Below are 26703 nucleotides of genomic sequence, written 5' to 3'. Positions count from 1 at the left end.
TTGAAACACTTGTATTTTTCAAGCATCCAATGTACACATGGGGCAGAGATGCAGAGAAAATAAAACAGAAAAAGGAGAAGAAGAAGACAAGTATCAAAAGAGACCAAAATACCCCAAAATAGCAGGGACCAACAGAATGTTTACTCAAGCAGAACAATGAAGAATACATTTCCTGCATATCAGAACAATCTTGCTAGACCAATTTTAGTGACTGGGTGTATGAAGCTGTCAAAAATTACAAGCCAAGCCTAACTTCTGTATATCATATATATATATACACACACACACACACACATACAAACACACAGAGATTTCCTAGCTTAAGTAGGCTAAAACCAGAGGAGCATATATTTCTAATGTCAATCATTTTAAACATTGTATATGAAGTTCCAGTATCCATAAGAAACACATATTAGTAGAGATCAATGTATTACACTTGCAGAAAGGCGAAGTTAAACACATCTAAAGAAAAATAAAATCCCTGAAACTCCCGTTTTTAATCTGTTACTGTAGTAAGTAAATATATTAAAAATATATAAACTGTACACACAAGCATGCAAAATGGGTATCTAATATTAGAGATACATACCCATTCTAGATTCTCAATACCATTTGCCTCTATCAATAATTGTCAGCATAAAATTCCCATTCCTGGAAGTGTTCAAGGTCAGGTTGACGGGGCTGAGCAAGCTGGTCTAATGGAAGGCATCCTTGCCCATGGCAGTGGAGTTGGAACAAGATGATCTGTAAGGTCCCTTCCAACCCGAATTATACAGTGATTCTATGATTCTGGGAAAATATAAAACCCTAATTTTAAGAACTTAGGTTTATAAGGTTATAGCAAAAGTTCATGAGTAAAAGAACATTAATGTTCTGGCATTCAGTTAGTTCTGGTTACAATACACTCAAAGGATAACTGTTCAGAAATCTCAGTATCCTTCCATAATGCAGGAGTACAGAAATAGTCTGGTTTCAAAATGGATTTTTCCAGAATATGATCTGGATTATTTGTGTTAAATTAATTGATATACAAAGCAATTGTAGGTGTGAGAAAAGTAGACACTTAAGAAGATACTTTTGCCAGTCACAGAATCTCAGAATATTCTGAGTTGGAAATAAGCCACAAAGATCATGAACTCCAAATCTGAAGTGAAAGGTCTATAAGGGATCGAACCACGGTGTTATTAGTACCATGCTCTAACCAACTGAGCTAATCAGATTAGGTCAATAATATAATTAAGGAACACTAAGATTACTAAATGCAATTTTATACAAATAGTAACTACAGACATCTATCAATAGCATTACTTGAATCACATTCTACAAGTATGCCAATAAAACCTACTCTTATCCATAGGGACAAGCATCACCAACTTGAAATGCAACCAGCTTCTGGATAGGCACTTAAAAAAGCATTACCTCAATGGGAACACCATCATCTAATCCTGCTCTTGTCCTACTCCCTCCAAGTGCCAAGATGCGATATTTCAAAAAAGGTGAAACCCTCTGTCACCCTGATAATACATGTTCAGCCAAAGCATGACAATTTACATACAGGTGACATCCATCATTCTTCTTCATTTCTAGAAATTATCAATTTACTCCTGCAGATGAGGTTTGCATCTAATGACTTCAGCATTACTGTCAAACTCATTTTGAGTTATATTTTTGTGCCATACATCTGACAAACTTCCTACTGTTGTGAACTGCCATAGCAAGTGAGTCAGTTAAGAGGTATATACTTTATACTTGTATCTTATTTAGCACTGCAGTTATTTCTTTTTAATGTCATGTACTGTATCTTATTCTCAAAATGGGGGAAAGCTCAGCTTCATATTCATATCTGCTCACAGTTCTGACAACTCCCTCTAGTTTTCCCTCTCAGGCATCAAATGTGCACAGATGTACCATCTCTCACGTCTTTCAGAAGAAATATCCTATTCCAATCTCTGCTACCTTCATTTAACCTCACACAGCCACCTCCCCTTCTCCACTTTTCAGTCTCTAATCACAAATGCATGGCTGATAGCCATCTTTCCTTCAAAACTGTATCTGGGGATAGCCAACATGTCAGACCCACAAAATGAACTAATGCTTTTTTCTTTCTGAGAAACTGAATGTTTCTTTCTGAGAAACAAACCTCCCCTTCTCTCAAGCTGACAAATTAGGATCTTTTCGTCACATGGCTACCGTCTCTGCAAACTGCTAATGTCTCAATGAGAGCTCAACTAAATAAATCATTCAAAATGAAAGAGCTGCTTAAGCTGCGACCTGAAACAGCTGCTGAATTTTTAAATGTTCACATCCTCCCCTCAAAGCAATGAAACATTCTGTATAAACAAACACCAGCTCTCCAAGCCTGCTGGGCTATCAGAAAACAGGGTTAAGAATGAAGCATGGGAACTGAATTAGCAGGGACAATTAATTTTTCTTGAAGGATCGCAACACTGCCATTAATTGCCTCGAAGTGTACTGAGTATAGGAACAGCATCAATAATAACTGATGTTCAAATACCAACTGTACTCATCTTTTAACCACATACCTTGCATATTGATTTTGACACAAATGTGTATTACAGAGTATGATATTTTTATTGTGAAAATCCTTTAAGACAAAAGGTATACTTGTGAGAAAATGTCAGCATTATTCTGTGTACATTAACAAATACCTACTGTACTTTCCAGTAGTTGACACAACTGTTGTTCCCACTTGAACAGACATTTTTCTCCCAAAACAGAAAACCAGTTACAGATATTTCTCTACAGGAAGCATCTGCTATTTTTCATTAACTTGTTATTCTGAAGTTTTGCAGACTTCAAGACAGTTGGATGGGGGGGAAAAGAAAAATCCAAATTATTCTACATATATTTAAAGGCTGAAACTATGTAAACTAATTCAACAATATTCAACACAGCATGCTTTATTCTTTCTAGAAACATTCTCAAAAAGGCTTTAGCCTTGCATTTTAGGAAAACACTGTGATATGAGGTAGGTTTCTTTTTTCAGTATTGAGCATCTGCAGTACCTGGAGAGATCACAATGTCTTGTTAAATTCTGCCTGGAAGAAAAGTGGATTGACAGAAGGTACTTGAAGTCTGCACTCTGTGTTGAAAACTACTTGGCAGATTAATTGTTGTCCTGCTCACAACTATTAGGGAGCACCAAGAGGAGAAAAGAGGAAAAGAGGCAGATGATAATTAAAAGCTTGGTATTTTGTTTCAGAGTTTTTAGATATATTGTTTAAAAAGAAAACTGTAACAGGATAGATTTCAATACACTAAATATGTATTGAGATCTTGGGTACAGTAATGGAATCAGTACCCATAAACAGCCAGCACTAATTTCCTGTAGTCCATACCCCTAGAGCTGTATGGCAATATACATTTTAATGTTTAAGAAGAAGGTTTTTGAAATTCTATCCATCAGGCTAAACAAGTAGATTCACGAATGCCATTAATAGTCATGTTTAAAATATCGAAACCCAACTCTGTTTTTTACATATTTGCCTTTCAAATACAAATCTGTTCTCAAAATAACATACTGTTTTTTCCATTAGTGTTTACACTTCAAACAGAACTACTTTCAGGCACAAATACAGGAGACGAGCTTCTTCATACCATACCCATATTATAGAATATTTATGCAAAGTATTTTCAGACCTTTGAGACAAAGAGTGGTAGTATCTAAAGTGTCCTCAAGTGCCCAGAATGTAAGCAGTGGCTGTTAACCTTCCTGCATGTGTCAAAGTTGCACTGAAGAAAGAAATCAAACACAAGAGCAGAGTCTCTGATAAGTTCGGTTAAGTAATTGAAATTAAGAACCGTTAGGGAGGTAATTTCTTTTCTATGAACAGAAGTATTTCAGAGATATTATTTATTATGATATTCATCAAGTACTATATGAAATCTTTGGCGATAATTCAAAATATTTTTTAAAATCTTTTCCCTTTTTGTAAATGCACGTGCAATGAGAGTCATATTCAGTGAAGAGAATTTCTGAAATTTCTTTCTGAAATACTATTTCAGAAATATTTCAAACTTTTTCCACTGTCTGTTGTTCTCATGCTTCCCTACCTTCACCTTAAAAAGTTAATCACATAAAAGTCCATTGCATTGTGAGGTACTCAGAAATTATTTGTGATAAATGAATGCATGATGCCAGATTGCCCCATCAACAAGAGGGCAAAATTAGTTTTACTCACAAAACTTAATCTGAACACATACCACATGAAAATATTATCCAGAACACAGTATAATCAACTCAGTATATTCTTACCTGGTCTTGAAGGAATTCAGGTTCAGCCTTCAATTTGAAAAAGTTCTTCCTGGCTTAATAGCAGCAACTGAAAATTTGTACAAATTAATAGAAACTTTAGCTATATCTATACAGGAATAACTTATCTCATTAATTTCTTTTTAAACACAAGAGATATTGCTGAGTTTAGGATTTGAACTATCTGAAAAGCATATACCCACCCTTTCAAAAGCTTGCAATCTGGTGCTTCTCAACCACTAACCAAGAGAAGCAATTCCCCTGTAAATTTATGAATAAGGGAATTACACTGTGTGTAATTCCAATCTTCTCAGTCACAGTTGGTTTTTGCCTCTAGCAGTAGGAATACTCAGAGTTGAAATAGGGAAAGGACCCATGGAGACCACCACCAAGTCTGAAATCCTGTTAAACAGCTAACAATACCAAAACTAACAGACCCTGACAGAATAAGCTCATAAAAAGAAAAGAGCAGGGACTAAGCTGTGGGGCACTTCAGCTCCCTTTATACATAGAATTCCCTGTACTCTCAGATGACTGACAGAAAAAGTTCTCATTTTCAAGATGCTCCAGTCAGTAGAGAGAGAGGGATTTAATATCTCACAACTTAAAATTCCCATTGTTTCAACTTAATTTTCAAGAAAACTAGAACAAGACAGAGGCTGTATTCTACTTCTTCTGCTACCGTAAGAAAAAGAAACCAAAACAAAAATCCCAGGAAAACACAGGACACATTTTTATCATTTAAATTTAGGCACAAAGCCACATTGTAACAACATAACAAACCACAACTTCAGTATTATTTCTACAGAATCACTTTTTCTTCCTCACCCTTAAAAAAAGAAGGGCTGCAGTGCCCAGTAGGATACAATGTGGCAGATCCTTTACATACAGGCTCTTAGAATAGAGGAAAAAATTGGTTTAACCACCAGGTAGAACATATGCAAAGTCCCGCTTGGGTGGCAGTGGTTTCACAGCAAGCAGTAAAGCTTCCTGCCACAGGAATGTTTTTATTATGTTCAATGTATTTTAGAGGTAACAAGGAAATGAGGACAGATAACAGCATATGCCAGTTCTTCCCAGTTGGTGGAGGCAGCTGATCTCTAGCAAAATTGCAGAACATACCCAAGGCATACACCAAGCAAAGACACTGCTTATTTGGTGTGGTGCTCTAAGCCACCTGATTGAACAGACCAAGTTCCCAAGAATCTGTTAATGGAAATTTCACCTGTCCCTCTTGATATTGCATATTTGTAACGTATAATCATCCAGAAACAACTCTTATGTCATAAGAAGTCCCAAACAAAAACAAGTGTCTGAATCAGTGTCCTATAACAGCCCAAAATTCCACACTCCCCCACCAAACCCATCTGTCTGCATGGCCAACACAGGACTCAGGATTGCTGTAGAAGTGTTTCTGTCTGCTTTTTGCAGAGCACTCAGTAAGTTGTTTCTAGATGCTCTTGCTGCCACAGGCAAAACATAAATAAGTAAAGATTTTATCTCCAAAGGAAATCTGTGGTAAAAACTTCAAGGAACAGACAGCGCAGAAAGGATTGGCTCTAGAGCAGCTCAAGGCCTCACCCTGTAAACACTCGATGTTCTAATTGTCAGAAAATGCTCAGGTTGTTTTGGATTATGCATTACTTAATAGATCTGTGACACAGACAGTATGAACTGCTACTACAAATTGGTGTGAATAATCATTCCACCTTTTTCAACTGACTGTTGTATAATTTCACTTTCTTAAAAAGAATATATACTTCATGCATGAGCCCACCCAGGTGCCAGAGAATCTCATTTGCATCAGAAAAGCGGTATTCAGATCTGCCCTTAAGACAAGATCTTCGTTATTATTTTGTGGTTATATTCAGACTTATTTGCATAACACAGCCATGCAATAATAGAATTGCATCAGTTACAAACTTCCCTACCAACATCTGTACTGGTTCTAGTTTAATTTAAAGCATGAAAAAGAGCGGAGCTCCTGGGAAGCTGCCAGCAGTAATGTCCTCCTGCACTTTAAGCAAATAGCTTGTTTCCTCCACAGGAGACAGATCAATACTCAAGAAACAAAACAAAAAAATCAAGAAAAGCTAAAAGCTTAGTCATGTAAATCAGGGTGGAGGAAAAATGAAAGAGAGCTCCTCATTGGCATTCTACAACTTCTGCAGACCCCCATGGCCCATTAGCTAATTTCTGTTAAAACACAGAGCTCTGGAATAATAAATGCCAGTGGCACATTTCTAAAGGTTTGTGGTAACTGAAATAAACATGTCCCTGTTCCCAGGACACCAAGAGACAGAAAATTAACCAGAGGTTAACTGGGTCATTAGCTAGAGCACAATATAGGTCACTGCAGATTTAATTTAGTTTGTATTCGGCTAAAGAATCAAATACAGCGACCAGTTCTCACAGCAGGAAAGTAAGTAACTTATCAGCATGCTGATGTATCTTAGATACCAAGGCACCATGTCTGTCATGATTCATACCACTTTTAACTAATTTCACATTATTTTGATGAAACAAAGTACACTGCATACACACACATGCATACAGCTTAAATGGCTCTGAATCTAAGTATTCAAATACATGCACAAATACTGAATATTTAACATTGTATACAGTCTGGGGTTTTGTCTCCCCCCTTTTTTTTTTTTACTACACTGGAAAATATTTAAGTAAGCTTTTCCTCCACAACAGGGTTTGCAAGAAAGTAGTCAAAACACAAGTCTAAAAAAAATGTTATGTGGGTTAAGAAAAAAACCCAAACCATTATGTTTTAATGAGTCTGATCAACACCTAAATAACATATGCAAGTATTTTGTCTCAATACAGTCTCTGACGAACAAAATACCTCAGCAGCTCTAACATAAGAGGTCCAATAGCCCAAACATTGCAAGAATTGGCAATACTAAATAAACATTTAGAACCTGTTTGTAGCCAACAGATTTGCATCAGTCTGCACTAAAGAAGAGGGTTTGGAAAGACTGCATGAATTATCGAGAATCCTGTAGTCATATCAGGTTAAATTGAGAGACTACCAACCAGGTCTAGGTTAGAGAGAACTAAAAAGATCTTCATTTCCATGGCTGCTATCATGCTTATAGCTAGTCCCTTGTTCTTAACATTTTCCTCTCTTCTGCTGCTGTGCAAGGGAAAAAAACAAAAAGATCAGAAGTGGCAGCAGACAAGGTGCACTAGTAAATAATTACATATAGAAAACAAACTAGAGTAGTTGAATGGTGTGGGTGTGCAGACCAAAATTTTAGGTGGAACATGTGGCACTAAAATTTTGACTTAAAGATAAACTGAACGTTTTCCTTCTAAGATGCCATTTTAATCTGAAATACTCCATTTTCAGTAAAAGTAACCAACAGGTAATAAGGATCCAGAGTCAACAAACTCCTATTCAATACAAAACCCAAAGTTAAAGTGAAAAATAAGTAAAAGTCAAATCTGTGCTAGACTTGAGAATAAGTTTTGCAACAAGGGTGACCCCTGCACCCAGGAATTTATATAACTAAACCAGCAAATTACTAGGCAAGTATTTCTTTACCAAAAAATGACTTTGAAAATAAAATAATTCCATTTGAATATTGTAGCTTCATCTAAATTGTATTTTTCACACCACATATAATTAATCAATACCTAAATAATGCATTTTTGTACATAACACAGTATCTTCTCTTGCTCAGATGGCAACAATTGAAGGGAGGGGTGGGGTGAGGGGAAGAAAACCCTCTCTTACCCCTAATATCAAGGTTGCAAACATTTACTGCTCAGCAGCCAAAGGAATGATTTCTGCACACCCCAGCCAAGCATTAGAACAAAACTATGTGGTGGTACAAGCCTATCCCCTTGCAGCTCTCTGAACAGCCATTTCCATTTACAGCAGCTACATTTTCTACTTAAACTGAGGTCACTGTCCCAGCTCTGCTTCAGCTGAATATCCCAGGTAGCATGTTTCTGTCCCACACCAAGATTCCTGCACCTCCCACTCCTCCCTGACCTGGAAACCTCCCAATGGCCCCCCACATATAAGAATCCCACACACACACCCACCTCAAACACTTAACTCACATAAACATATTGATCTCTGAACATACTGATCTCTAATGTTACAAGCCCTTGAGGTCAAACTACAGGATTTGCAGTAGGTAGGCACTGCCAGTCAGAATCGAAGTCCCAGAATGGGATCAGGATAGCAATGGTGAAGAGGATAAATGGCAGAAAAGCCCAAAAGCTTCAAACTTTTTTTTATGTCCTTTCACCTGTTTCTCCCCTTAACTTCATATAAAGGTGACTTTAAAACACCTCATCTTATCTCCAAAAGTTATTCTGCTTTGCAATAGCATGTGTTTAACCATCTTAAAATTATCACTCCAATAGTTTGATTGTAGCAACTACACCATAGGGCTCTATATCTTCTCTATTCCATATTCACTGTATGAGTATTACCATACTCTAGCATTTGCATTCTAAAGTGATCCAGTTCTATTTGATGATTTGTATTTATTTTTCACCAAATTCCTAAATTATCATTAATAAATTTCACTGAATTATCAGTCTGCAGAAAACAAACATTTATCTGAAAATCAACAGGTCATCTCAACATTTGTACTAAAATTAGTTGCAACAACTGAGAGAAGGAACTTAACACCATACAAAATTTGGCAGAATTTTGAATCCGACCTTATTTTCTTTTTATAGAGTCCCTACTGTCCATAAATGGGACTTTTTAGGCCATATAATAGCTTTTTTTAAAAAAGAAAAAAAAGTCTACCTTACAAACATTGGGAAAAAGGAAGAAATTGAAAAAAAGACTGAATCAGAATCAAGCTGAGCCTAGATCCAGCTTACAAAAAGTCCAAGTGGCCACACTTAATAACTGTCTTAGATGAGTAAACTAAACTAAAGATTAGAGTAAAAACACATCTGGACAATTTCTTGAAAGTTTTGTAGACACTTTGTAGATTTCAGCATTTTGGTTTCCTGCATCTTCGCTCACAACACGAGCACACAAAATTCACAGGACATTATTAAAGTTCAGTACACCACAAGAGGTTTTACTGAAACTTCCCAAAATTCAGTCTTTCCTCCTTCTACAGTTAGTATTGCTTACAATACATCCACAGAAACAAAACAAGTACTTTATGATGTGAGTACTTGAGCTTCAACTCATGGCAGGTAGTTCTTACTGGTAGAACAATGTTAAACCAAGCAACTGTGTATCCCATCATCCTCCATAAATATGGTTTTCCCACCTGTTCCCCAGTTTATAAGCTTTTGTAAGTATGAATGGAGCAATTTTATTTTGCTCTAAAACACTCATAAGAAAAAGAAGTGAAATTTATGATTTTGGTATCTTTTTTCCAATCTTGGCAATATTAGAAGAGGTTAAGATGCATGTTTTCTGTGACAATACTTGAATCCTTAGATTAAAGATTAATAATATATCACACATGCTGATGAATGCATGATTCAGGAAAGACACAAACAGCAAGTTCTATTTAAAGCTTTGCAAGGCATGAATAGAACACTAAGATGTACACAGTGGAAGGTAAAAAGCCAAAGGTACAATTTTCAAGAGAAAAAACCCTGCCCTCATAGAGGTATAAGATCACAGTTTTCACAACAAAATGGATGTATAGCTAATATATTAACAAACCACAGCTCAAAAAAACAAAGGTGGCAAGGAACAGCCCAATATCAGCAGCCATACTTAAGAGAGGTTTGCATATCATTACAAACTCTTCTGCTGTTAGGTGATTTTCTGAAAGCTCCACCTGCTAGAAATTAAATTATCTCATGAATCACTTAATTATCTTGCACAACTGTAGGAAAGCTTTAAAATCCCAGTCTAAACAGCTCAAAGAAAAAAGCAAAATAACACACTTTGGTTTTGCTCTTAAGTATAATGGATTTCAAACCAGTGGCGTTGATTCACTTTTTTTTAAGTAGGTTGATCTTAAGGCCTTGAAACAGGATTAGACAGAATACAAAAATAAATAGATCTAAAGCAGTAACTTCAAGACTTTTAATTCTCTGCAGCAAAGTATTTATTACATGTAGCTTTCCTAAAATTCAGAAACATATAGCACCTGCATTAGTAACTTATAGACCTATCACTTTTCTTCACTTCATGCAAGCTACAGAAATGTGTTCTCTTGAGAACTCTCATGAGTTCTCTTTCCAAAACTTGCATCAAGATCAGAATTGAAAATAAAAAAATAAAACCAGTGTTTAACAAAACTCCATTCTGTAGTACTATTCAGTCTAACTTCATCATCATGTGAATGTACAATTTCTGCAGCACAGGGTTTCTAGAGCAGATGATGTAAAACATAATAGCGTTTAGACATCAGAAGAACCCCCAAACAAATCATCCCCCAACACAATATGGTTTCCACACCATATGCTTTAGTGTCATTGTTTGGAATTTGTTTTCACCCCAACCTCCAACAGATGACACACAATGTTCAGTAAAATCTAAAATTTATAGCCAGCTAAATGTTACTACACTCCTGAGACTTTTTTTTACAACACAGTAAATCAACCCATAAAAGGCTTTCTAGGAAAATAGTTTATTAAGTGCCTCAGCTCTATGCCCACTAAGAGTCAAAGAAATCCTTACCATATTCCAACTCGAACACAATAACCTTCACAATATACCAGACACATTCATAGGTCATCAGATAAGCAATTCTAATTGCTGCTGCTTCTGAATACAAAGTTTACATGGGACTTAGAATACAGTTTTAAATTAACAAGTACTGTTCTAAATCACAGAGAATCATTAAGTGTTTTCTTTCATTGGAAATGTTATGTTTCAACCTGACATTTTTCTAACAATTTCCTCTCTTTTTCAGCTGTCTTTTTTCCTAAACAATCCTATTCTAATCATAGTCACACATATATCCTCAAGTTAGTTCCCTTCTCTTCATACCACCTTATTGATCCATACTCAACACAGAGCTCAAAACTGTGAACTATCACCCAGAAGAAAGATTCAAAATCTTTGTGAAAAGCGCAATCCAAACATGAATTGTCAAGAATTGTTAAAACAGTAGTACAGGCTCAATTTAGTGAAAACATACATTTATAGGCAAAAAAAATCCATCAAGATTACCAATTGTGACACGTAAACCCAGTAGAACTTGTAGAACTTGCAGAGCCATAGGGACTTCTCAGTATCATACCTCTTTATGTCTGTATTCTTATTACACACTAGAGTGCCTATTATCAGCTGCAACAAGAGCTAAAACACTGAGCTTGACAGGTCTCTGTAACTGCCTTGGTGTAAGAATAAGAGTACTGGATTAGGCCAGGATGTTACTTAGCTGCAGTGGTCCAGTACTATCTTTACATTTGAGATTCTTAAACAGGTAATTTTTAATTAGATCAATAAAATACAAGCCAAGTTATTTTCCAGCTTCTGCTGACATAAACTGAGGTACTGCCTTTTTCAAAATGTTTTCACCACCTTCATTATATGCATGATAAAACCGCTTATAAACCCACCCCAAAATAAAGTCTTGAAACAGATACACAACATCCTTGGCCTATTTAGTAAGGTAGAAATGGATAACGTTGCGCCCCCCACGACGTAAATATGAATATAGCTAGGAAAGTGGCTACTGCTGCATGCTCCCTCTCTTCTTTTCTGTCATGTAAAGAGACTAACCACTTCGAAATTGTCACACAAGTTTTTCTAAAGAAGGAAAGACAAATCAAGTTACTCAAGTAGAAGTCTACACATTGACAAATCAGAAGAATTTGCAGCAAAATTTGTACTGGAAGTGCTTGTATTGGAAGTGATTTTTAGCTCAGCCTTGTATTTTCTGCAACTTAGGCACCACGAATAGGATTACTGTAATACAATGATTAAATCCTACTTCAGAAATAAAATGACAAGTTCCTATCTGCAGTAAATAATTTCAGCTTGGAACTCCATTTAAGGCTTCTACCACAAAGAACAGTTGACATCTTCTGCAAGAGGCTTCCACTTGAAGTACAATAACTTCTCTGTTAGTGGTTTCTACAGAATACATGCTTGCAAAGGAAAGAAGATAATACAGAACAACATTTTTTTCTTTAATGACACATAATATAATAGAACAAGTAAACTTGGACTATTTCCTTCAGAACACAATGCAATACTAGAAATACATTTAACCAAGTGGAATCAGACACTTACTCTTCCTAAGGCTACTGTAAAAGCAGGAACAGAATCTGGGATCAAATGTTGAAAGGAAGCTCTTCCCCAGCTGATGATCTTTCCTTCTGTGTCGGCCAAGTACAGAAAATGAATACAGCAAACAATTTGAATACTGGTTTGCAGTATCAAGGTCTATTCTAGGTTATAACCGTTCTAGAGGTAGCCAGAGTTCACTCAAAGGTAAACTGATTTATAGAGGACATTTTTTTTGCCTTCCCCCCCCCCCCCCCGCCCTTGATCTCCCCACAGATGATAATTCATTTCTTCTGACTGATTCCTCTACTAGAAACATTTCTTCAGCTTCTCAGAATAGTGACATGCAGGATTACACAATACAATTTTCTGGGAAGCCGACATATGCTCAAACATTTCATTTGCATTGACTTGGACTTAATAAGCTTAGTTTGTGTTGTGTAAAATAAATCAAAACTAGACAGTTCATTTTCTCACAGCATATATGGAAGGGAGAGGAAATAGCAAAAATGAAGAGTATAAAAACTGGCATATTGTAGTTCAGTGTTTTAAAATCCTAATCTGCTAATTGTAACTGAGACTATCTCACCAGAAAATAAAAACTAGAAAATAAAATTAGAGTCAAATTAACTGAGTCACTGAGATAAATCCAGAGCAGATTTTTTTAAAACAGAGACCAGATGTTCAAAAGACATTTAACTGTCCTTACCTATGACACTTTCAAATTTTATTTCAGGTTTGGTTTGGGGATTTTTTTTTTAATTCAAAAGCACAACTGAAAAATTCATTTAATACTACACCACATAACTACACTGCATTCCTTAGGAGGTGACATATGTGCTACACACGAGTGTCAACGAGGTATTTAAATTTATATTGCTACAAACACATGTCTATAAGGATAATCAACACACTGGAAAATTCTGACCTTGGTTTAGGTTTGTTTTAAATCAACACCACTTTGCAACAGCTGTTTCCAATGGATGTTAGGTGCTCAGCACCAACCATCTTGCCCTAAGAGGCTGCCTAAAGTGTGTTTATTTAGTAATGCAGAATAGCATCTAACTACACGTTAGCTGATGAAGATGAAGCAGCTTAGCATACACTAACATTTAAAACAAGACCTCAAATTTAGTGTTAATGACTTCTCTGCTTCTGATAAAAAATTTCCTTACCACATAGTCCCCTTTTTCTTCACACATGCAATTAAAGCAAGGGACTAACTTAGCTTTATTCACCACAATAGTCACAGAAAACATCAGAAGCCTTCAAAGTTTTAGCTTTGCCCTCTTTTGACTCTGGGTTCACTAAATAACTTTAAATTTGTAACACATACACACAGGCAGCATGCCCCCACACATACCACCTTCCAGAAATTAGTATTATGAATAGCCCATAAATCCTGTTTTCCCTTTCTAGCGGCAATGCCTTAAGTTATTAACAAACATTCTTTCTGCTTTAAGATGTCATTCATCAGAATAGTTGCTTTCAGCTTGGCTTGACTGCTCACTAATAGCTCCAAAAATTCCTGTAGTGTGAAGCCAGTGTCAACAACTGCAACATGGCATTAAATACCAAGAAATGGTTTTCTGTTATGTTACAGTGGCAGAAAAGACCTATTTTATCATTAGTTATCTGAAGAAAAATCTGAAAATAAATCAGTTTCAAGTTAGTAGCCTCACTATGCTTTGGTTTTTTTCGGAACACTATGTATATTATAGTTTTAACTTGGTTATCTTCCGAAGTCTTCACAAACATTTAAGATTTTGCTAGGTCAGTCAGCTGGAGAGAAGAAAATAAAAAAGATTCCAATTTGAAGACATCTTAATTCTGAAATTTCATTTGGACATCCAATTTGTATAACTCTCTGCTTCCAGTGAAATCAATACAACTTCCGAGATGAAATTTCAACTCCCCCTCAAAAAATTGAACTGAGATATCCAAATGTATTTATGAAGCATATAAAAATACATTATCCTGGTCTACAAGAGCTAATTCCAAGAGTGCAGAGACTCTGCAAAATCCAGAGTACCTGTGCCACAGAGCATAGCTCCATTTAAAAACACCCAAACTAGCTCAAAGTAATTTAAGCACATTAGAACAAAAACCTACCAAACAGATTCATGCAGAGCTCTGATCAGGTCACTGACACAGGTAACACTGCTTCTAGTACTCAAGGAATCCCATTTGGAGCTAGCTTAGTTATACTGCATTATACAGAGTACCTGTACCTCTGGTGATCCACAGGCAAGGTGGCTAAGTGCATCTGAGGCTAGATTTCCAACAGCATCCGAGGCTAGATTTCCAGGAGTATCCAACTAACAGTGGGGACAGAGAGGAGCATGCAACAAATAGCAAGGGAACATATTACAATTGAAAATGGTGCTGATACCTTCCTTGCCATCAGCTGTACTTGTTAGCAGACAGCATCACCTAAATCCACAGTATTTTTGCCCCTTCCACAAGATACTCCATTCCATCTGTGACAAGTCAGGAAACAGGATTTGAGGCAGTAGATCCAACATGGGGACGTTACAGTAGATCTATTCTGGAGTTTTTTTCCATTCAAGGGAAATCTTTCATTTCTTACCTAAAAGCAAAATAGGAATGGCACAGGACCAGAAGCAGCCATGCATTTGGCCTATAGGAAATTATTTTAGAAGTATTTGAATAATAGCAAATCCAAGAATTAGACATCTGTAACTTTTAATTCAGGTAAGTTCTACTGCTGGCTCTCAACCTACCCTAACAAATCCAAGTATCAGCATCAATGACAGGAAAAAGAGGAAAATGCCTTGTTCCTTGCTGTTCAGCATGAAGCTTCAAAGTCAGTGCTCAAAAATCACTGCTTTACAGCATAGTAGAAGTTAAGACTGTAGGCAAGAAGGACCTACTCTAGAAGCTTTGAGTCCAATTCCAAATTGAAAATTGATGGGCAGAGGTCATCTTGTCTTCAAATCAGACAGCTGACTCTCCAAACATAAATATTATCTCCTGCTCAGGGAGAAAACTGCCATTATGCTGGGTTCTTGCAAAGGAATACACTTCACCAAATACAATCTGGAGTTATTCCGTTTCTTTGCCTTTGGTAGTGTTGGCGTCACCTCTGGCAAGGGCTTTTTGGAAGTGGGCATTACTAAACTACCTGGTATTTGACTGAAAACAGAATTAAATATCCCTTTGCAAAGAGGGTTATGCTTATTGTTCTTGCTTATCATTCAGGTGTCCATGTATTTAAGCTCCATTTCATCCTGTGTAAATTCGTACCATATGTTGCAAGATTTGTGCCCAGTTGTACCAGAATATTTTTGGCAGATACAGACAACTTCTACTGGGTTTTAAGACAGCCCTATGAGGCAGACATTAGGTTTTTAAGCATCAGTAGCTCCCAATAAGCATCTTGAATGCTCCAATTACTGTCTCATCATTGAAGATGCAGAGAATGCACATGTGGAAGACTACTGAAAGTTATTAACATGATAATGTTGGTAGCTGAGCCTTTGCCCTGAGATCAAAGAGAACAGCAAAATTCAGCATGCAGATGATGAAAAACACTTACAGTCCTTGTATGAGTATTGAGCATTAAAACTTTACTGTCTGGAAAGCCGGTTTAATGTTGATTCAGGTAAGAATAAAAATACATTCAAGTGCAATTGATAGTAGAACGTTTTCCACTTACATATTTTATATACATGCATGGAAAAAGTCAATTTGAAGTAAGTATTGCAAAGAGTTTATTTTTTATCTTAGAAAGGAAATCTGCCTTTTAACTGTTCTCTTCCTCCTCTCTTGTAGCAGATTTCCCTTCCTATTCTCTTGTAGCAGGTTTCCCCTACACACATACACATTTCTCATTCCGTAATATCATACCAGTGAAAACTAGAGGAAGAAAACTTAAAATCCTGCATAAAGACGAGTACTTATGTATTCTGAAAAGTAGGAAAGGTACTAATGCCTCTTCAAATCTGACACAACCAGACAATGGCTCACTTCTAAGTGCTTCCTCCTCCTATCACTATGCTGATTTTGGCCCCAGCTGGTTTTCTATCTACTTTCCTTGATACTATTAGCAGCCTGAAAATAAGCAAGTGCTCTAAACCCAAGAAGTTGAATGTAATTTCAGATGGTTCCGTCACACCTATCTCTGCCACCATGGCTGCCTTGTCTTCATTCTACACCAGGAACATGGAATCAGACACAGTGAAACATAACCCACAGCATAAATACATTCATCCTGCTAGTGATACTCCAAGACTGAGAAACCAGGGCTATCTGAATTTGGTGAGGAACACAAATCTAAATAGATGTTCCATAATTGAAGGAGTTCTGTTAACACATATAACAGAATTTTTTTTTTTAAATACTCAAAATAATGCTTATTAAGAGAATTCTGTACACAAATTTTATTAAGCAGATATATGATATATGGGAAAAAACTCTTGGAATTAAGCTCTCTTCAAACTTAACGTGCACTACAACCCTGCTAAACAGAGGGGGTTCTAACAAGTAACTATGCTTTTTAAATAAGAACGTGGGAAGCATTATATATTTACACCTTAGCAATATGCAGTCAAGTCCAACCTGATCACAGAGGGCTGATTCAAAAATAAAAGGATCACTGGAGTTCAGCCAGCTTATGCCTTTGCACCATAGGAGAAAGGAGGTATATAGAGATCTTATGACTGCCTAACCTGTTAAACTTCTCAAAAGGTTTCACAACTTTACTGGGTACTCAATTCCAGTTCTTGGAAATGCAATGTGAAATGCAGAAGACCACATTAGCATCACAAATACATAGTGCACGTTCATAGTGTAAGCTATAAAATATTGCCAGTTTATTTTGAGGACCCTCTGCCCAAGACCACTAGAAACAAGTCACACAGCAGAGTATCTTTTAAGAGCACAGCAGAGAAATCACAAGCTTTCTCAAAGTCTTAGAAAGATGGAATTCTGTTTGGCTTCTCACCTAATTCCAGGACACTCAGTCTTCTCTTACCGGGGTAATAATTATTTTAGATCATAGATAATTTTGCTCCTTTTCTCTAGATCCCTCCTAGGGAGTTGATGTTTCCAGGATAGTTCCTTAAGAGGAGAAAATGCTGATATGTGACAGCTCCTAACAATATGAGACAAAAACCAATTCCTCAACCTCTACAAATATAGCCAAAGACTTAAATGAGGGAAGTACTTCATTTGAGGTTCAGCTTTTACATGCTACTAGTGCCAAGGTACTCCTCCTATCTCCTGGAACCAAAATATGAGGCATATATGCTGCCTCGCTATGTGAAACTTGCCAAATTCAGGCTCTATTACTGTGCCCCTTCTCCCTTTACAGAGCTCAGCAAGTGTTTCTTTAAAAATCTAAGTCTTCATTTCTTTGACGATTCTGCCTTGCTGAAGAACATTTTGGTGCATGAAACACTTGTTTCTGGATCAGACTTGCCAAGTTTGGTGTATGGTGGTATAGCTTAAATGTATTCAAATGACCATGAAAATATCAGATTGTGCTATTAGTTATCTTAGCATACATCATTAACTTTGGATTCACATCCTAGAAAAACTTGCAAAAAAATACACATTCAAGAACAGAGGTATCAGACATTCTATTCAATGGAATTGATCTGTTCATTTTTGAAAAATAAATGAGCTCTGCTCTTGCATTGTGTTTAGGTTTTCGGTTTGTTTTGTTGTTTTGGTTTGTTGGGGTTTTTTTTAACAGGTCTTTAATAAACCTACAGGATTGCTATTTGCAAATCTAGTTTCCAGAGGAAGGGAAGAGAGATATTTTTGCTAGTTAAAAGTTAAATCTTTCAGTAATTCTTATTTTTAAAAAATTTAATTTAACTGTTCTTTTAATTGCTTGTAACATCTCCATTCTTGCAAAGACTGACAAAAATTTTTGAAGTATTTGAAAATTATTTTTGTGATTTTGAAAATGACTAACTATCAAGGCTGTCTGGTTCTTTCCAAACTGCATATTACAAGATAAAAGCAGGATGAACTCACAATTTAGTTTTATTGTTAGATAGCACAGTAACTTCAGCTGTACTTTTAATGAGATAAATGGCAGTGGCTGAAATACAGTACTCAGTCACACTTCAGAACATTGGTGCAGGAGCTATAAAATATACTTATAAATTGTACTAGATAATAAGCTACTCTAAATGCATCATATTGTTGAAGCTTTTATGTTCTGTAGGTAGCGATGTTAGTACTCCAGTGTGACACTACAAATCCTTGCTCTGCTAGAGACAGGAAGAGTAAATGTCACAAGGATTATCTGAAACTAGATTAAACCTTTCCCTAAAGCCATGGTTAATGCATTCATCAATTAAACATGTAAGTTAGTATTACATATAGCCATCTGATGGAAAAGGACTTAACAAGTGAACTAAAACGTAAGACAGTCTCAAAATTTTCCCGAAGATTACAAGAGGAGCTAATTGAGACTACAACACTTTCCTACAGTGAAGTGCTGGACTACTTGCCTCACAAAACCAGGACAAATTCCAATTCAACAGCAGTGCCTGAAGGAAAGGAAGACACCAACACACGTGTCAAGTATGTAAAATAAGCTTTTTTATGGAGGTGAGAAGAGATAATAAATCCTTCATTGCTTAAAGGGGAACATTTTTGTCTTGCCATAGAACAGCTTCCCAAAGAATATTTACGTTTTTCTACAACCTGTAATTTTCTCATTTATCATTTGTCAGGGCCCAAAGATCTTTTGCTGCACACAGGATGTTTGCACATGTTTAACGATCATTTTACCAAAGAAATGTCACAGTCTGAATAAAATAAATCAATTAATACCGTTGATGTTGCTAATTTAACACCATTAATATCACAGCGAGCAGCTACAGAACCGACAAGGTCTTGTATCATATCTAAGCTCTGCTGGTTGCAAGTCTGTTCTCCAGCAGACAGCACTGAGAAGACAGTCCATGAAAATATCACTGGCAAGGTAATTCAATAGAATTTTTAATGATTGCTTTGATCTTACAGTTAAGACTATCAGACAAGTGTGACTAAAGACAGATCATTAGATAGAGATTTAGATGTACTAGTTAGAACTCATTTATCTACATTCTTACAGATGCCTCCACTTTCATCAGTGTGCTAGGATCTGGAGCAGTCAGAAGACCCTAACCAGACCACAGAATCCACTGCATCATGATACTGCTAGATGTCCAACATGAGCTAAAGATTTATCTAGTGAATTAGAAGGCAGAAGACACATTGCAGTGCTGTCTTCAATGGCAACTAAACTGCCTCACCCTTCTGTAGGCACAACTAAGTTACATTTTGTAAAGTAATTTGTCTCTGCACATCCTATCTATGGAAAAAGCCTTCTAACAGCAGAAACATATTTTTCTCTAAGCCGCTCAAGTCTTCTATACTGACTACTTCTCCCTCTGACAAAAAAAGAATGACAAAGGAGTCCAGTTATTTAGGAAGTCCTTCAAAGGATGCTGTACTGTAATACAAAGGAAAATAATAAATTAAGTACTAGTCTTCTTATCATGCACCTACCAAGTATTTGTTGTTGGAGAAGTATAGAAACTTTAGTTCTTAGGATTTTGGTACCTTAACTTTCCTTAGAAGCAAGCTGTGATTTCCCAGACTGCATATTTCAGTCACAGAAGTAAAATGTATGAATTTAGGATTCTAATATTAAAGTTATAAAAACAGAGCAACTAAAACCCCACCCTAAAACACCCTCCTGGCCCGTTTTGACTTGTGTTCTTTCTGTCCACTAAAAGGCAGAAACTCTGGGGTAACATGCAAAAAAAGATGCACCAAGACCTTCATATTATTAGCACTTCAACCATAAAGACACAATTCAGAAGAAAAATATTAAATATATAAGCAGACCTAAGAAAATCTATATAACAGGTCAATCAATCAGGACTTCCAGATACCAAAAACCCGTAAGATACTTTCCTTATTCAGTTTCCAGATTGAAAATAACATCAGCTTCTGACACAACTCAGCACCTTTTAGATGCACAATCTTCCTTTCCCAAATATTACTCAAAAATCACAAGTTCTTATATACAGTGATTTAATCTATTAAAATGGAGATTCATAGTCAATGATTCAGTCATGGAGATTATCAGAACTGTCAGATCATAGTAGAACCACACTTTACAGTGCTTCCTACCTCAGGGAACAAAAATTTCAGTGTTTCACAATGCCTGCTGCCTAAAATCTTCAAATAAGACAGGCAATTCAATTGCTTTCCTTTCAGGAACTAGGAAATAAGGTGCTGCCCATTTCTAAATGGAATATGTCTTTCAGGAGCAATGAAACTTCATCTAATATTTATGTCATTTCTTGAGAGGTGTTGATACTTACAGTTGTTTACCCATCACCACAAAATTGCAACCTTCATTTCAGAATACTACATACAGGTCAGCGACAACTAATAGCCCAATAGACTAATTTTATTTTGACACTCTATCCCAATAATCCATTAAATATGGCAAATCAGTACTAGTGATTACTCATCAGAACTTTTATTTCAGTTCCACAAACTGCTTAAACTCACTGAACTTAGAGATGCTATTCTGATTTTACTGAGAAAGGTGAACTAATGCTGGAAAACACACAGAGATATAAAATAATAAAGAAAAACCAGAATAACATTTTTACGGAATTCAGAAATATTACACAACATTTTTCTTCCTACAGAGGTCAGCCACTAATTAGCTGAAATCCTCCCTTACTGAACTTCTACTATCATTTCAGAATTTCTTCCCACACACCATTTAAGTGAAGGGTGAGGAAGGGTGGTGGCGACAGGTAGTGGAGAAGCAGTTAACCAGCAACAAACTACATGGAGAAATTCAGACAATTTCCAAAGTGAAACAAAAATCCAAGCGTATAAGAAACTCATTTAAATGGGAAGTAGGGGGGAACAGGGAAAAAAAAAAAACCACAACAAACCACAAACAAACAAACAACCACACACACAAAAGATCCAACCAAACAAAAAAAGACAAAGTAAACCCCACTCATTAAGGTTTTCAGGTTTCAAATTAAATCATGGTTTGTACTAGAATAAACCCAACATATTCTCAAAAACATGAGCATACTGGAACATCCATTTTATCCATAAGCATATATGCCATTCTCTATTATGCCCACTCCAGCCTGAGAAATTGACCCAACATATTGATAAAAAAATGAGAACGTGTTCTGTCAAGAATACTGCAAGAGACAATTGAAAAGGCAGGTTTTATCTACTCTTCATGAAAATTGGCAAAGGTATGGAGTATTCTTCACAGAAGTATGATCTCACTGAAATCTTCAACCAAGATTCTCTGATGGGTTTGTAGAAGTTCTTGATCTTACTTTCACTCAATTCTAAATTTCACAGTAAGACAACATCTTCAGGTGGCTAAGAGAAAAAAAGTGAAAAAAATACTGTGCTTCACTGAGGAGTTACAACTATTTGAAAAATATTTTAATCATTTTATGCTATCTACACCGAAGTAAGTTAGAGATATCTGGCATTCAAATTAATTCTAAAGCAATTTTGAAGGGAAGGTAAAATATAAATTTGCACCAAGTTGTAGAGTTTTTTGATATTAGATATTAAAACTAGCATCTCAAAAATACGTATTTCTACTACACCACAGAAGTGTTTGCTTTATTCAATCACCTTCTCTCTCACAACACAGAAAGCTCTTACTCATTTATAAACGCAAATCAGTTATACTTGCAAATTTGATATCGCCAAGTCTGTTTGAATTATTCTTTGTAGATAAGCAACCATAACTCTTCCAACCTGAGATCCTCATAACAGAAATGCTCAAAAGGAAGTTACAATAGTGAAATACACAGACTTTCTTAAAAACAAAACATCATCTATTTCAACTTAACATCTTGTTTAATTAAATAATATCAGCTACTTAGGTAAAAAAAACTAAAGACATTTTCCTATGCATTTAGAAGAAATTATGGAGAAGCTGGTACTGAAAGGGCAAACTAAGCAAATGAGTTTATGCAGTAAGGACAAACTCTTTCAGCTAGAAATTACCCAAAATAAGATTCCTTGCAAGGAATCTAATGAAGAAAAAAAAAACCCAAATACAAAGCACAAAAAAACCCACCAAATATTATATAGCCAAAACACAAGCACAATAAAAAGTTTCTTTTTTTTTTTTTTTCAAATATCCAAGTCCAGGGGAAAATAAAACCATTGAAGGATTTGAGAAAAACACTCTGTTTTCTGAATGAGACTAAAACAAACACATACAAACCCCTCCACATTCAAACGATAAAACATCCACGGTAGGGAAACCCTGTGATACCGGAGACCTGGCCTCGAATTCCATGATTTGTGTTGAAGAGTGTACAGAGTTCACCTAACACTCTAATATAGATGAAAATAAAGCTGTCCTACTTATACTAATATTTTGAGCATTTTACTAAACTTCTCTCAAATTCAATTTCCCTACCCCCCAAAAAAACTAAGAAGAGCAGCTAAGCTAAACTGAGACGGTAGCAGGGACAGTTTAGATTTTGAACAGCACACTTTAAGTTTCACTGCTGTAGGACATTTTATGAAATGCAAGGATTAATCAAAGTCTGTGAAGAGGATTGACTCTGACTACTCTAATAAAACTTTTAATCTAAAAAATATCCTTATAGGTGTCCATTTTACTTTCACATAATGAGAAATTCAAAAGAAACACTGAACATTAGCAGGAGTAAACTACAGAATGTCTTCGTGCAAACTCATTGAAATTATTTTTGGAGAGGAGAGAGGGAAGGAAAGACAATTGCTATGTATATAGCTATCACCAAAGCAATCACTCCAGTTGCATCCTTTGGAGAACTCAGCCACCTTATATTCTAGTCCTAAGTTCTTAAATCATGGCCCGCCATGCTTTATATCTTACATGCACTGAGAATAAAAGCTATTGCACTGCAGATTAATTTTGGAACGCAGCTGCCATTTAACCAATTAAAGGGCTTTTCACAACAACTCTCTGACAGCATAAGAAGACATTCACTATTAATGGGGGGGGGAGGGGGGAATCCACAAAAAACCAACAACTTATTGCCATGGTAAAAGTTTAGGAAAGAACATGGTATTTTTACCATTAATTTCCTACTGAATTTAGCATTAGCCACAGAAAAGCATGATCACATATGCATTCATTCACATGTCTGAAGGCAGGAGAAAACACGGGAGACGACACAGATGCTGCACCTCTGCATGCTTTAACGTCCATACAAAATTTTAAAACAAAACAACAGCAACAACAAAAAGTAGCTAATTAGAGTCCTACTTACAGCTCAGACAGATTTATGCCTGGTGTCTTGCAGGGCTGTTGAACAGCCCAGCACAGGGCTAGAGATCAGAAGTTTTTAGTACAGCACATATTATTTGCCACTGCCTCACGGAGTGACCTTGGGCAAGTCACTTCCCCCACATCCCAGCTCCCCACCTGACAGTCTGTCCCCGTCCCCCTCTCCGCACTGAGCGCCGAGGACCAAAACCCGGTAATTACTCGCTACAAGTGGCTCTGCATCGATGAAGCTGGAATAAAGGGAAAGGGGGAGCGGGAATAGGGAGCGGGGGTGTCCCCTCACCTACCGAAAAGTCTCCCCAGCATGGATTCCGTCTTCCGCTCAGGGGAGAATCCCCCCACCCCTTCCCCGCTTCCCTAGTGCACCGGCTAGGCCAGAGAAGGCGGCAGCTCCGGCTCGCCCGCCCCAAGCCCGGGCAGCAGCCGCAGGAACCGCGCCCTGCGGGCCTCGCGCCCTGCGGGCCTCCCGCCCCCGCCGCCGGAGCAGTCCCGGCAGCCCCGGCCGGCTGCGCGCGGATACGGCGCCACTCGCAGCCCCGCCGGGCGGGCACTCACAGGTGACTGCAGCCGTGAGAGACGGCCGACGTTCCGGAGCGGAGGTGGTCTCGGCAGCCTCGCTGGAGGCGAGGGAGCGGGGATGTGGGCGCTGCACTCCCGCCGCGGAGCCGCCACTGCAGCCCGCCCTTCCTCCGCCCGGGCCGCGCCGCTGGCCAATGCGGGCCGCGCTAGGAGCCGGGAGCCGGCTTGAACCATCTGTTGCGAGGCGCCTCCTCCAGCCCTGAGCCGGGGGCTCCCACCCAAGCGCAGCCGAGGAGGGGGAAGCCTGCAGGGAGCCTGCGGTCCCTCCAAGGCGCTCTTCACCCTGCACATCTCGGGGACTGCGGCTGTGCCCCGCCTCCTTCCCCCCACCAGGAATCTCCCCGTCTCAGGGCCGCCGCTTCTCTCTCAGCGCTCAGCTCCCCTCACAGCGCCCTCAGCGCCCGCCCGGACAACCGCCTCAGGAGTGCCAGGTGGGGCAGCGAGAGGGACGGGGATGTCAGGGAGCAAGAGCTGCAGGTGGAACTGATCCTCCTCAGGTGTGCAGGCGATAAAGTCCCGACCTGATAAAATTTTTGTACTTCCCACCTAACAAGTGGGATTCTCGACATGGAATGTTGCACGGAGAAATGTGTCTCATCCTGCTTCAGTGTCAGAAACCGGGCTAAAATCTGTGTTTAGACTTAGACATCTCTTGTGAGCAAGCTCTCCCAAAAGAGCCAAGTCTCTTTCACTATTTAACGGGTTTGAGTTTTAGCCTTTCACGTTCCCAACTGGAGGGTTTTCCCAAAAACAGGAGGACAACCTATGTGCCCAGGCCCTTATTTTGGGTCTCCACCGCACGTAACAGTAGTTGAGATCTTGCAGTGCAGGTGTAAACTTTCACGAAAGCAGAGTGATAGTTCCTGTTTTACTTCTCTTTTTGTATTAATAATTTCCTTGTTACAGGCCTCTCTGATCATGCTTTTTAACTAGGTGCCTATGTTTTCTGTTGATTCTGCAGGGAAATAAAATCCAGGGAATAAGACAATAGCTTTATTCCAACAGGTTCTAGAGTAATATTTTTAGGAAGTCATGTCAAGAAAAATATGCAAATTTATGTCAACTTTCAACAACTTAAAGTTAAGTAAATAATCTTGAGATTCATGCTGTGTAAAGTAGAAAAGGTACTTTTTAAAATGGGTTAATACAAGTTCTAATTTTGTCTCTTTTTTTTTTTTTTTTTTTTGAAACCATCAGATTCTTATTTCTCACCAGAGCAGTGTCAAATTACATATTTAAAACCAGAGCATGGACTAGACGCTATTTGCAGGGCTTGAGGATTTGACGTATAGTATTATGTAAATTTTGTGGTGGGGTGAATGTCAAGGGGTCAAAATAAGCTGGGTAATCTTGTAATTAAATTAATCATAGCTCCTTTTATTATAAAAAAATATGATTTCTGGAAGTAAAGCCAACCAGCTGTATTTTATACCAATGCTGTTATGACATGGCTTGTAAGTGGTTCAACATGTTACTCCAAATAAACACTTTCAAAGATGGGATCTCTTTCTTGCCCACCAAGAAAGTTTTATCTTTGTATTAAAGGTGCTCAACAGCTTTATCTTATTATTACAAAAAAGTCTCAAAAGTACACAAAATTAAATGATTGCAGTCTTTCTTAGGAGACTCCAAATGGATAAAATTTTGTCCTCAATATGCATGTGTAATGCCTCTAAATCTGAAGGGACAAATTGTCACTACAAGATATTTTTAAGGAACAATTTCTATATAGTTATAATTACCAGAATGATAAATTGGGTAGTGAATCTTCCATTAATCTTACAAAGCTATTCTCAAGCCTAAGTTAATTCCATATATATTCTAATCAAGACTGATCATAATAATTTTGTGAGATATTGTGTCTAACATTAATGCATGATTTGGTCTTACTACTTTAAGAATGTTATTATTGATTTTATTAATATATAGAAATTCTTCTAACAGCTTAAACAAATTGACCTAGGTGCCAAATACATGCATGAGAAATTGCTCTTCACTTGACGGAAGAACATGCTGTCATCATATATGAAAGACAAAGGATGGTTGGAAATAAAACTACCTATAAGCACACAACTGACCTCTGAAGCAGTGAAAATACAAATGACCAAAGATGGAGAATGAACAGGTTTCCACTAAGTTCATGATGAAAAACACTGTATCCCTGAAAAATGTTGTTTTTTTCATGAAAAATTATTGCAGTGCCTAGTTATGGGAGTTCAGTGACATGAGGATCTGGTACCACCAAGAGAACTATTCAAAAACTATTTTGGTGTGTTTTCCATGTGCAGCAGGTGTTCATTAATGTAATAAGCTCAGGAAACACCATCTCTTGCCATT

At 37.4% G+C, this 26703-nt stretch overlaps 1 protein-coding gene across 3 annotated transcripts in view; it reads right to left on the bottom strand.

Annotated features, from left to right (window-relative positions):
* SULF2 (sulfatase 2) overlaps positions 1-24657 on the bottom strand; it is a 122895-nt gene extending 98238 nt beyond the window's left edge. Inside the window, exons 1-2 of one of the 3 annotated variants that reach the window (XM_039563712.1) lie at positions 24343-24401; positions 4277-4343 (exon numbers count right to left, since the gene is read on the bottom strand). Coding sequence is in view for 2 of the 3 variants with exons in the window: in XM_039563710.1 (XP_039419644.1) it covers positions 24343-24657 (315 nt within the window). In the remaining variant the exon portion in view is untranslated. Of the gene's footprint in view, positions 1-4276; positions 4344-24342 lie in introns of all 3 variants that reach the window. The other 2 variants (XM_039563710.1, XM_039563709.1) reach the window with 2 other exon arrangements.
* Positions 24658-26703: the final 2046 nt, after the last annotated feature.

The sequence above is a fragment of the Corvus cornix genome, chromosome 20 (assembly GCF_000738735.6).
Source record: "Corvus cornix cornix isolate S_Up_H32 chromosome 20, ASM73873v5, whole genome shotgun sequence".
In the NCBI taxonomy this organism is placed as follows: Eukaryota; Metazoa; Chordata; class Aves; order Passeriformes; family Corvidae; genus Corvus; species Corvus cornix.
This window is presented reverse-complemented; position numbering and strand designations above follow the sequence as displayed.